The sequence below is a fragment of the Petaurus breviceps genome, unplaced genomic scaffold (genome assembly GCF_028583685.1).
Source record: "Petaurus breviceps papuanus isolate PSGF00001 unplaced genomic scaffold, PetGlider_PUasm1.0 182, whole genome shotgun sequence".
In the NCBI taxonomy this organism is placed as follows: domain Eukaryota; kingdom Metazoa; phylum Chordata; class Mammalia; order Diprotodontia; family Petauridae; genus Petaurus; species Petaurus breviceps.
This window is the reverse complement of record NW_027185786.1, coordinates 2524490-2537594: the sequence shown is the minus strand read 5'-3', so window position 1 is coordinate 2537594 and position 13105 is coordinate 2524490. Positions and strand designations below refer to the sequence as shown.

The following is a 13105-nucleotide window of genomic DNA, read 5'->3' as shown; positions in this document are numbered from 1 at the left end:
CTCCTCTGCCTCTTGGTGAGATAATAACATTCTTCTGTGTGCATGTGTTCATGCACATGTGTTTCCTCTAGTACATCATCAAAACAGTGGAAGTAGATTCATCTAAGACCAAGCAGGCTCTGTGTGAAACCCAAGCCCGGAACCAGTATTTACAGGAGCAGGTGGGGATGCAGAGACAGGTGCTGAAGGAAATGGAGCAGCAGCTTCAGCATTCTCAGAAGACGACAGCCCAGCTCAAGGCCCAGGTACAGTCCTGGGGGAAGCTCCCACATTCTTGCATGAGCAAAATGGAGGGAGAGAGAAGGGGAGAGACAGAGACAAAGAAAACGAGGAGAGAGAGAGAAGGAGAGGGACAGAGAGGGAGGGAGGGAGAGACAGAGACAGAGAAGGGGGAGAGAGAGACAGAGACAGAGAGAGGGGGGAGAGAGAGAGAGAAATTAGCTTGTTCAATAATCATTTATTAAATGTCTGCAGTGTGCAGAACCCTGCAGTAGATTATGGGAGGGATGTGAAAAACTTCAATAAGACAATATTTTCCCTCAGAGAGTTTCCACTCCAGTAAGGGGGTAAGAGGCGAACATACAAGGAGCCCTAATTTCATCAGTGTCTGCGTTCCCTCTGCCAAGGCAGATCGCAGCCCTTTAATGGGTGCCTTAGGGGATGGACTTGGTGAGTTTCTATAGTCACAATTTATCACCCAGTGGCTGGTCTGGTGATTAATGAGCCTTCCTGGATTTAGCCTCCCAGCTATTCCAGGAATAAGACCCTCCATCTGTTGGCCCCAGGCATCTTCTCTGGCCATCCCCCATTCCTGGAACACCCTCCCTCCTCTCCTCTGACTACTGACATCTCCAGCCTCCTTTTACAATCCCACCTTTTATGGGAAGCCTTCCCTAACCCCTCTTCATTCCAGGGCTTTCCCTCTGTTAATCATCTCCTATTTGGCCTGTATGTAGCATGCTTAGGCCTTTGAATCCTTCCATGGCCTTTGGGAACCCAGGGTCTCCTTCCTTCCCAGGTGAAGCTTCAGGGTAGCAGTCAGTATAAATCAAAGGCTCCATTGATATCCGTGCCCTGATGAGAGAACTCAAGAAAGTCCAGCAGCCAGTCAACAAGCATTTATTCACCAATTGCTTTTGTTCTGGGTACTGTGCTAGGCACTGGGCATGCAAAGACTGTCAAAATCCCTCTTCTTGCCTTCAGGGTGATCCCATTCTAATCATGTGCAGAGAACAGGATACATACAAGAATGTACGGAATATATAGACGGCACTAGCAGTTTGGAGGATTAGGGAGAGCCTCCTGCAGAGTATAAGGGTTAAGCTGTGTCTTGAAGGAAGCTGGGGAAATAGAGGCAGAGATGAGAAGGGAGAGCATTCCAGGCTTGGGAAACAGCCAGTGCAAAGGCCCAGGGATAGGAATGCTCTGGTGAGTAACAGCAAACGTGGCTAGATGGCTTAGTAAGTATTTATCAACTACCTGATCAAAGGATTTAAGAAGAGTTAGAAAGGCAGGAAGGGGCCAGGCTAACATACTTAGTTAAGTATAGAAATCTAACTTACCCTATAGGAAGTAAGAGGGAAAAGGAGAAAGAAAAGGGAGGGAGGGATGGCTAGGTGGCACAGTGAATAGGACACCGGCCCTGGAGTCAGGAGAACCTGAGTACAAATCTGGTCACAGACACTTAACACAAAAACTAGCCATGTGACCTTGGGTAAGTCACTTAACCCCAATTGCCCTACCCTCTCCCCTCCAAAACCCAAAAAAGAAAAGGAAGGGAGTGGTTAGAAAGGAGGGAAGAAGTAGTGAGGGAAAAGGGAAAGAAAAGGAAGAGGGCTGACAGAACGGAGGGAAGATTAAGGGATGAGGTGGTCAAAAACAAAACTTTTGAGGAGGGTAAGGGAGAAATAAAACCATAAATGGTGGGGGGAATAGGATGGAGAGAAAGACACAGATAGCAATCATAACTGAATGTGAATGAGATGAACTCTCCTATAAAATGAAGGCAGATAGCAGAATGGATTAAAAACCATAATCCTACAATATGTTGTTTACAAGAAACATCTGAAACTGGGGGACACACACAGGCTAAAGGTTAAAGGATGGAGTAGAATATATTATGTATGCTTCAACTGAAGTAAAAAAAAAAAAAGCAGGGGTAGCAATCCTGATGTCAGACAAAACAAAAGCAAAAATAGACCTAATTAAAAAAGATAAGGAAGGAAACTCTATCCTCTTAAAAGGTACCATAGACAATGAAGTGATATCAGGGCTAAACATTTATGCACCAAGTGGTATCACATCCAGATTCTTGGAGGAGAAGATAAGTGAGTTACAGGAAGAAATAGAGAGCAAAACTATTCTAGTGGGGGACTTCAACCTCCCCCTCTCATAAGTAGATAAATCTAACCTCAAAATAAACAAGAAAGAAGGAGGTACATAGAATTTTAGAAAAGTTAGATATGGTAGACTTCTGGAGAAAATCGAATGGAGATAGAAGGGAATATACCTTTTTATCGGTAGTATATGGCACCTACACAAAAATGGACCATGTACTAGGGAATAAAAACCTTACAATTCAATATAGAAAAACAGAAATATTAAATGCTTCCTTTTCAGATCATAATTCAATGAAAATTATATATAATAAAGGGCCCAGGAAAGACAGACTAAAAATTAATTGGAAACTAAATAATCTAATCCTAAAGAATGAGTAGGTCAAACAACAAATAATAGAAACAATAACTTCATCCGAGAGAATGACAATAATGAGACATCATGCCAAAACTTATAGGATGCAGCAAAAGCAGTTCCTAGGGGAAGTTTAATATCTCAGTGTTTACATGAATAAAATAGAGAAAGAGGAAATCAATAAATTGGGCATGCAACTAAAAAAGCTAGAAAAAGAACAAATTAAAAATTCTCAATTAAATACCAAATTAGAAATACTGAAAACCAAAGGTGAGATTAAAAAAATGGAAATTAAGAAAACTATTGAAGTAATAAATAAAACTAAGAGCTGGTTTTATGGGGGGGGGGAACAACCAATAAAATAAATAAACCTTTAGTTAACTTGGTTAAAAAAAGAAAGAAGAAAACCAAGTTAACTGTATCAAAAATGAAAAGGGTGAATTCATCACCAAAGAAGAGGAAATGAAAACAATAATTAGGAAGGAAGGGGCCAGGCCATGAAGCATTTTGAATGTCACCCAGCAGGTGACCCACTCAGTTCCATAACCATTTACGGAAGACTCACTGTGCACTTTGTAATCAATGCTTATGGATTAGCTGGTTGCCAATTCCTTCTTAGTTTCTGAATTCTGGGCAGCTGCAGCATGCAGAAAATCATTGAACCACAGTGTCTTGCACACAGTAAGCATTCAATAAATGTTTGATGAATGGATAAATGAATATTGAATTGATTAATAGAATCAGTGTCAGATCTCTAAGACCTAGAGAAGGGGTAGGGGTCACCCAGGGAGTTAGTGACAAAGCTGAGACTAGAAAACAGACCCTCCTCATTTCCTCTCTGACTGTTCAGGGTTTTTGCCATCACCTGCAGTGGGAGCGTAGGGAGGTGGGGGTTGATGCACCTTGTCCAGAGGGCTTCTTTGGCTGCCCAGGTTTGTAACTTCTCCCCGTTCTCTTCTTCCCCACTCCCAGATCATGATGTATGAATCGGAATTAGAACGAGCTCACGGACAGATGCTGGAGGAGATGCAGACCATGGAAGAAGATAAGAACCGGGCCATTGAGGAAGCTTTTGCGAGGGCCCAAGTAGAAATGAAGGCCGTACATGAAAACCTGGCAGGTGAGAGGGAGAAAGGAGCCCTTCTCTTCTACTATGATCCCTCCCCCAAGTTGGGCTGTGCCTCACTTTTTGGTGATGTCTACCCTGCCTTTGGGTGCTGATGAAAGGGAACACTAACCATTCACTGTCACTGGTGGAAGTCATTCACTGTCCATTTTCTCTGCTTCATTTCCAGGTGTTAGGACCAACCTCCTGACTCTGCAGCCAGCCCTTCGGACCCTCACCAATGACTACAATGGCCTGAAGAGGCAGGTTCGAGATTTCCCTCTCCTGCTTCAGGAAGCCCTGAGGAGTGCCAGAGCAGAGGTGGGCATTGTGAAGGGGCAGGGGTGGGCTTCTTACCTACCCACACCAAATACATGATTCTTATCCCTACCCCTCCCCCCATCCCTCCCCCCAGCCTTTCTTAGGCTTAGAGGCCTCTTGGCCATCTCTTTCTGAATCTTGGATCTGGATTTCTTCTAGCTGCTTCATCTAATTTATAGAGATGAAAACTTAAGGCTAAGAGGGGAACAAATGACTTGTCCAGGGACACACAGCAAGTTGATGTTAGAGCCTAGAGAAGTCCCAGTCCAGTGCTCCGTCTCCCAAGCTTCGGGCACTGGAGGGATGTGAACCATCTTGCTGGGTATGGGGAAAGGAAAGCCCCATCAGGGCTCTGGGTTCTTACACCATGCTGGGGGAGAAGAGGACCTCTTGGTCACTTCCTCGGTCTTCCTTCCATCAGATTGGCCAAGCCATCGAAGAGGTGAACAGCACAAACCGAGAGCTGCTCAGGAAATATCGCCGAGAACTACAGCTCCGCAAAAAGTGCCACAATGAGCTGGTGAGGCTGAAAGGTGAGGAAGAAAGGAGGAGGGTAGGGCTGGGCTGGGGTCTGGGGATGAGCAAAGCGGGAGGAGAGAGGAGGATATCAGAGCCATCACCAGATGAGAACTGGGGCTACAATTCTGGGACATGTTGGGTAAGAGGAAAACATTTTCAGAAAGTTTCTGAAATTGAATAAATGTTATCTTTCAGCAGTGGAGTAGGCCCCCATGTCTCACAGGGTCAATGGAGATAATATTTGTAAGGTGCTTAGGACATAGAAGGTTCTTAAATGAATGCATATTCTCACACTAAGGAATGGGCTTGGAAGGCTATGGTTGCCACTGATGTCCTTTGTCAAAGGACATGATCCTGAGAAAATCATCCCTCCACTTTGTCTAAGTCTCTTAATTCTGTAAGCTCCTTGAGGGCAGAGGCCTTTTTTGTTTGGGCTTTTCTTTGTAACAGCCACCCTTAGCACTATACCTGACATATAGTAAGTACTTAATAAAAAAGTGTGTAATAATTTTTTAAAATATATTTTTATTTATTTCATTAAATGTTTCCCAATTGCATGTAAATTTTTTATAATGAAATAAATTTCAATATTTATTTTCATTTATTTCACTAAATATTTCCCAATTATGGATAAAAAATTTTTACATTTAAAAAATTTTTTGATTTCCAAATTCTCTTCCTTCTGCCCCTCCCTGACCCTTCAAGAAACACAAGTAATATGATATCGATTATACATGTGAAGTCATGCAAAACATCTTGTCATGTAGCAAAAGACCCCTCCACCCCCCAATTGAAGAAAGTAAATAAAAAAACATGCTTCAATCTGCACTCAGAGTTCAGCAGTTCACTTTCTGGGAATGGATAGCATTTTTCATCATGGGTCCTTTCAAATTGTCTTGAATTGTATTAATCAGAGTAGTAGTTAATAATTTTTTGAGATTTAACTGGTCCCAGAATCCTTTGTTGGAGGTAATTTCTGTATTTGCTGTCAACCATCATGGGCCCTAAAGTTTTAGTGATAATAATAGCCCATTCTTGCTGCTTCTAATAAAATTCCTTCCTGTCAGTTGGGCCTGAAATCAGAAAGACCTGAGTTCAAATCTAGCCTCAGACACTATTAACTTAGTTGTGTGACCCTGGGCAAGTCACTTAACCACTGTCTGCCTCAGATTTCTTAACTGTAAAACAAAGATACTAATAGCATCTATCTCCCAGGGTTGTTGTGAGCATCAAATGTGAAAATATTTGTAAAGTGCTTAGTTATGGTACCTACACATAGTAGGCTCTTAATAAATATTTGGTCTCTTCCGACTTTGTTTTATACAAATCTTGAATTATTCATAAATTTATCATCATGTATTATATGTACCCCCTTACTGAGTAAAATCCAGCAACCCTGTAGGCCATATATGCATGATCTAGCTAAGTATTTCTTGAGCTGAGTAACTGTTTGTTGAGGTGAGATTGGGCAAATTTTTCATAAGATGACAATGTCCATCTGGCACTCATCTTCATTTTCGATTTTTCTCCTTTGCACCCCACAATGAAGGAAACATCCGTGTGATTGGGAGGGTCCGACCCATCACCAAAGAGGATGGGGATGGGCCTGAGGCCAGCAACGCTGTGACCTTTGACTCGGACGATGACGCCATCATCCACCTGCTACATAAGGGAAAGCCCGTGTCTTTTGAGCTGGACAAGGTGTTCCCTCCACATGCAACCCAACAAGATGTGAGTGATGTGGCCCCTCTCCAGAGAAAGCCAGTCAACAAGCATTTATTAAGCACCTACTGTGTGCCGGATCCTGTGCTAAGCAATGGTGATATAAAGGCAAAAAAAAAAGAGAAGTGGTCCCTGCCCTCAGGGAGCTCACAGTCTAATGGGGGAGCATGCAGGTAACTTGGTCCATACAACATATACATGCACAGTAGATGGAGGGCAGTTGCAAAGGTCAGGCATCAGCAGCTGGGAGGGCGAGGAAAAGAGAAGTCGTGGCTATGACTGGCATCTCTTCTGCCAATCCCTCTTTGCTCCAGATTTGGAGAAGAGACAAAAAGGACACAGGAGGTTGAGTCTGTGGGCATGGAGACAAGTCCAGTGACCTGCTGAAGGGCAAGGCCAGTGCATCTTATCTTTGTGTGTCTAACACACCAAGTTTCTGTGAGCTAAAGAATCAGATCCTAGAGGGTTGGACCCTCGGTACCATCAAATACCTCCTCCTCCACACTCCGCAGTTGTACGTCCCCTATAAAGCCCTGCATTAAGCAAGATGTCTTTCTGTTGTTGGTGCTTAATGACATCATGGGATGTTAGAGTGCTCACCTGGTCTGGCCCCTTCTTACAGATGAGAAGACTGAGGTCTGTGGAGGTCAGGTCAATTGTCTATCTGTTCTCTGCCTCAGACAGGTCAGGTCAAGTGTCCAAGCTCATGTAACAACAATGATAGCATTTATATAACACCTTCTGTATGCCAGGCCCTGTGCTGAGCATTTTACAAATATCTCATTTGATCTTCCCAACAACCCCATGAGCTAGGTGCTATTATCCTCTCCATTTTACAGATGAAGAAACTGAGGAAAATAGAAGTTAAATGACTCAGCCAAGGTCACACAGTGTCTGAAACCAGATTTTAACTGTCACCAGAGATAATGATAGCAGCTGAGATAGTATTTGTAAAGTCTTGCACTATACCCGGTATGCAGTGGGTACCATATAAATGCTTATTCCCTTCCCTTTCCCAGTACACAGCCTGAGGAAGGAGTTAGGGTAAGTAAAATGAAGCACTTTCGATTTCATAAGTTTAGGAACAATCCCTTTCATTCAAGAATAAGAAATGTATTATTATTCATCTATTCAGCTATATAACGATCTGCTTGTTATCATATAAATGCATCATTATTCATCTATTTGGCTACATGATGACATTATTAAGTAAGAAAGCTCTCTTTAGGAAGGCTCTGTTCATTATTCATTCAGTAATAACAATACATTGTTGTATATTCTCTTAATAAAGAATTTATTGGCTGGCTGAATGAATGGATACATGAATAGAACTTGCCCAAAAGTCTGTGCCACATTTGTGAAATAAAACTGTTCAGCTCCTAGATGCCACGAGCGTGAGCCGGAGTCTCGGCTCTCTTCTCCTCACTGGTGGGGACATTCTTTGCAGAAAAAACAAGCTGCCACCTTGCAGGCTGGGTGCCTGACTCACTTTCCCTCTCCTCTCCCATTCTCCTTGGCAGGTGTTTCAGGAAGTCCAGGCTTTGATCACTTCGTGCATTGATGGCTACAATGTCTGCATTTTTGCCTACGGACAGACGGGTGCTGGCAAAACATACACAATGGAGGTAGGCTCTTACAGGACCTCCTTGTATGTTGACTCTGGCTTATGGTCTACAGCCACCCTGTTGGGGCATTTTCTCAGTGAGGTCCAAAGGAAGATTGGGATGCTTGGCTTAGGAGAGTCAGAACTCAGGTCTCCACTATGACAGGACTTCTGGGGTTAGTGGCCAATATTTAAAAAGATAAATTCTTTCCAATTCACCATTTGGAATTAGCCCTAAGAGGGCTAATAGGACTGGGACTTCAATCGAGTCTTCATAAAGACAATGATCTTGGTATCTGAGTGGACCACAAACATAATAGATAACAGTAGTGTGCTCAGGTGATTTTAGGCGGCATTAAGGGAGGAAGGGAATACATAATCCTCTTCCTCCTCCTTGATCAGACCACATACAGTTCTGGGCACTGTCATTTAGGAAGGACATGGACAGACTGTACTGTAGCCTGGGCAGGGGGACTAAGACATCAAGGGGACCAGAAGCCCTGTCATCCAAGGATTTGTCAAATGAATCTAGCAAATGTAGCTCAGAGAATAATAAAATGCTTTGGATCACAGATTATAGCATTCTTGATATTGGGAGCCTAAAGAGAATTTGGAATCACAGTGGAGAAGATGCCCCAAAGCTTCTGGGTTATCCAAACTCACAAGGGAAGGCCAGAGGTATCAGGATCATTCAGTCCGAGAAGAGAAGAGTGAGGGGCAATAATGGTCCCTGAGTGTATAAAGGGCTGTCTGCCTGTCCTCCCTTCCAAAGAGCCCTGCATCAAATGGGAACCAGCAACATGAGAGATGTAGGTTAGGGATAAGGAAGGACTTCCTAACAGTGAAGAGAGAAAGGATAAAAACCAGCCTTTTCTTAGGTGTTCATAGTTATGGAGCAGTGCTTTTCAGCTCTTGTGGGTGAGAGGAGGGTGGGTGGGTGGGAGGAGGAGCGGCTGTGGCCCGGGAGGAGGGCTTGGTGATCTGGGGCAAGAGGAGCAGAAACAGGCCTTTCCGGATGAAGCAGTTTCACAGAAACCCAACCTGGGTCCAGAAAGTTTAGAAGCACGGAGTTTGGCATAGAGTAAGGGCTTCATAAATGCTTTTTCACACATTTATTCATGCTCGTGGGCTCAGTCTCCCCGCTCCCCACAAACTACCTCTATTCTTGCTGTGATTCAGGAGGCCGGGAGGGGGGAAGTAGAGGCAGGAGTGGGGAGGGTGCCAGGCTGAGTCGAGTCATGGGAAGAGAGCCTGGATGGGAGCAAATATCACTCTCGTCCTCATTACAGTCCAGCAAAGGGGCCCTCCAGAGCACAGCTCTGTGCAAGGGTCCCAGTGAGGGAGAGGGAAGGCCATATGGCCCCTGCCTTCAGGGAGTTTTAAATCCACTCCAAAGGGCAAAACTTGCACAGAGAAAATCGAAGAACAGTAATGTCTTCTGCAGCTACTCTGCAGCAAAGAGCCGGGCTTCGACCTCATCTCTGCCTCTTACCATATGACTTTGGGCAAGTCTCTGGGGCCTCAGTTTTCTGCTCTGTGAGATGAGGGGATTGGCCTGGATCAGCCCCAAGATCCCCTCCTGCTGTGAGTATGCAGCCCAACATTGCTGATGGACTCAGTTCAGTTCACCAAGCATTAATTATGCCCCCACTGTATGCAAGATACTGTATTAAACCTTGTGAATAGCTGATGGGACCCCAGAGTATACCACACTCAAGAAACACATTGTAATACTCAACTGTACACTTGGCATTGGTTGTTTCTCTAATTGTTTTGTGTGTCTCTAATTTGTCAAGATCCCTGAGCACAGGGAGGTTACCCTGCTTGGTTTTATCCCTCAGGAGATACCGCAGCACAGGGAGAAGGCATAGAGAAGATGCCTGATAAATATTTGTTGATTGATTGATTGAATACAAAGCAGTATGTCCTTAAATGCTCAGCTGTGTTGTACAAACAGTAATTGCCCTAGGAAGTCAGAAATGAGACAGAAGGCTGCCCAGAGGATGTGGGGCTTGTATTGGGCCTTACAGGGTGGGTAGGGCTTGATAGAAGGGGGCAAGAGGGGGCGTTCTGGGTGGTAGGAGCTACATGAGCAAAAACGTGGTGGTGGGAATGACAATGGCATTTTGTAAGAAAGGTAGAATTGTAAGATCATGGACTTAGACCTAGAAAGAATCTTAGAAATACCTGGCCAACCCTCTCATTTTCCAGAGAAGAAGCAGAAGCACAGAAAGGCTTCCCTGAGGTCCCATAGGTGTGAGTGACAGGGGGAGGATTTGAGCCTGGGGCTGCTAAATCCTGATTTTAGAACAGAGAAGCCGTATTGGGAATGAGCTTGGGTCAGTTAATGGGAAAGCTTGAACACCGGTCTGAGCATTCGGATCTGATGAGATTTCTGCACCAATCTCACCTGGATAGTTTCCCTTTCTCCCTCCAGGGAACGATGGAAAACCCTGGGATCAATCAGCGGGCCCTTCAGCTGCTCTTCTCAGAGGTGCAGGAGAAGGCGTCAGACTGGGAGTACAGCGTCACAGTCAGCGTGGTAGAGATTTACAATGAAGCCCTCAGGTAGTGGGGCATGGTGGGAAGGGTAGGGGAGGCCTGGGTGACTTGGGTGACCTTGGAAGGCCTTGGTGACTGCACGCCTCCTTTGGGATGCATGGCCCTCTTGCTATGGGAGGTGGGAGCAACGAGGAGAAACTTCAGGGAGGCAGAGCTGGGCTGGAAACAAGGAAGAGACTCCTAACAGCTGAGCTCTGCAGGGGCAAAATTGGGGAAAGGCAGAAGGCTGTCCCTGAGATACTTAGGTGGGTTGTTACTGTTCATCCTTCGTTCTCAAAGAGGACCAATGACATCAGGAAGATGATGTCGTGACTTACAAGTGGATTGGATTTAAGTGAGGCAGGGCTGTGCAAGGTCACCAACCTCACTTTCTCCTCTGGAGCCATCTGGGTCCAGTGGCAAGATATAGATCAAGACAATTGGAGATGGCCCCCAGTCGGGTGGGAACAAGGGGACCTCTTGTCAGAGATGCTGGGCAGGGGATGGCTGTTCAGACACCAGTTGAATTAAATGGCCACTGAAGACCCTTCCAGCTCTGACAGTCTGTGATCAGTACGGTTCTTGGGCTCTGCTCTATGGCCTTCAGTACAGAAAGAATGTAAGGCAGGTATGTTACAGGGTCCTGAGCTGACATGGAAATTCAAAAGGAAATTATCAGTGTTAAAGAGCTCTTGTCCCCTCCAGCCTTCTCATTCCCTGGGTCTTAAAGAAGTGACTTACGAGCAAGCCATGTGACCCTAGCCAAGTCACTAACCACTCTTTGCCTCAGTTTTCTCATCTGTAAAATGGGAATAATAGCAGTACCAACCTCACAGGGTTCTCATCAGGAAGAAATGAGATAATATTCAGAATGTATTTTGCAAACCTTAAACTGCCAGAGCCCCTAATGCTTCTGTTTGTTAGTTTAAAGTATTCTGAACTTTGTCGTATTCCTTACAGTCCTTTGCCTGGCTCTCCTTGGGCCCCATCACTCCAGTTATCCTGTCCTCCTTTATTAGATCGTCAACCCCTTGAGGGTGGGGACAGGGCCATCGTTTCATTGCTGTGTCCCCAGTGCCCAGCACAGTGCCTCACCTGGACCAGAGGCTTAATAAATGCTTTTTAAGTTGGATTATAGAGGAAGAGACAGAACCTTCCAGGCTTTAATTGGGCCAACAGGGAAGCCTATAGCTGAATGTTGGAGGGTTGGGGAGCCTTCAGACCCAGCTTCTCTGAGAAGAGCCCCAGGGACCTTGGCCTTCGTGGAACAAAACAATCCCTCTCAGGACTATGGTGTTAATCTTAGCTCATTCAGCCAGTGGAGCAGTGAGATGGCAGTGAGGAGGAGGGGCCCCCTCCAAACTCTAGTGGGGGTCTCTTATGTTCACTCAAGCCTTCCTTGGTCTCTCCCTCCAGCACTCTGGAGGCAAGGGAGCCCGACACCCAGTGAGGGCAGCAAAGACCAGAAATCCCTGCTTTACACAATCAGTTATAGGCTGGGGTTTTTTTTTTCTGTAATTCTGGTTTTTGAAAAATGGATTGAGTTCATGCTTTTTCAGCTGAGTAGCTCACTGTGGAGTCATGCCCTGGCTGTCTTTGTTCCTCATTCCTCCAGGGACTTGCTGGGAAAGGAGCCCCAGGAGAAGCTGGAGATTAAGCTGTGTCCCGATGGCAGTGGCCAGCTGTATGTCCCTGGACTGACAGAGTTCAAAGTGCAGAGTGTGGAAGACATCAACAGGGTTTGTAGGGCCACAGGAATGGGAGGCCCATTTGATGACTGGGGATCAGACTCGGGTGGACCTTTGTCGCGGGACGGAAGCTTCAACTTTATAGGCTAAGACCTAGGGACAGACTCACCCCTTTGAATCCAGTTGTTTCTCCCTGGCCTGGGAGTATCAGTCAATCATGTGCATTTATTAAGCTCTTACTATATGTCAGGCATCTTGATAGGTGCTGGGGATACAAAAAAAGGTAACAGACGCTCCCAGCTCTTCAGGAGCTGCCAGTCTTATGGGGAAGCACAACTGGCAAACAGCTCTAGACAGAATAAACTGGAGATAGTCGAGAGAGGGACAGAGCATGTGAAGACATGAGCTGGTGCTCTCCAGACAGGCACACGCCAGAGGCGGAAAGGCATGGCAGTGCAATGAGTGTTGTAGTTAGACACAGAAGACACAGGTTGCAGTCTTGCCTGTGATACTTAGTCACTGGGACTTACTTTCCCGTGTGTCCCAGAGGAAGTCACCTTCCCTCTCTGGCCTCAGTTTCCCTGCCTGTAAAATAAGGGGCTGGTACTAGCTGTTCTATAACATCCCTCCCAGCTGTGACCCTTCATGGTTCAGTGATACCTGCATGGCTAGCCAGCTTCATTCAAGTCTTACAAGAAGAGTAGGGAAACTCAGCTTCCTTCCTCCATAGGAGAGAGAGGGCACAGAGGAAGCTTAGGAATTATTAGAACCTCAATGAATTGTATCAGCCCCTTCATTAAAAACTGGATCATAGACCATTGGCTTCCTCTTGGGAAATTAAGTCATTAGTGAAGTGCTTTGGGATGGACCCCATGGTCAAGGAGTGGGTCCTTGGGAAAGGTAGGTTCCCCCCCC

The 13105-nt window shown here is 45.4% G+C and overlaps 1 protein-coding gene across 6 annotated transcripts in view; it reads left to right on the top strand.

Annotated features, from left to right (window-relative positions):
* The window catches only part of KIFC3 (kinesin family member C3), a 62128-nt gene that overhangs the window by 40481 nt on the left and 8542 nt on the right, over positions 1-13105 (top strand). For all 6 annotated transcript variants that reach the window (XM_069087586.1, XM_069087585.1, XM_069087584.1 and 3 more), the window contains 8 exons: positions 72-245; positions 3664-3811; positions 3987-4117; positions 4539-4650; positions 6186-6367; positions 7879-7983; positions 10399-10529; positions 12118-12241. In XM_069087586.1, the coding sequence (XP_068943687.1) occupies positions 72-245; positions 3664-3811; positions 3987-4117; positions 4539-4650; positions 6186-6367; positions 7879-7983; positions 10399-10529; positions 12118-12241 (1107 nt within the window). The remainder of the gene's footprint in view (positions 1-71; positions 246-3663; positions 3812-3986; positions 4118-4538; positions 4651-6185; positions 6368-7878; positions 7984-10398; positions 10530-12117; positions 12242-13105) is intronic.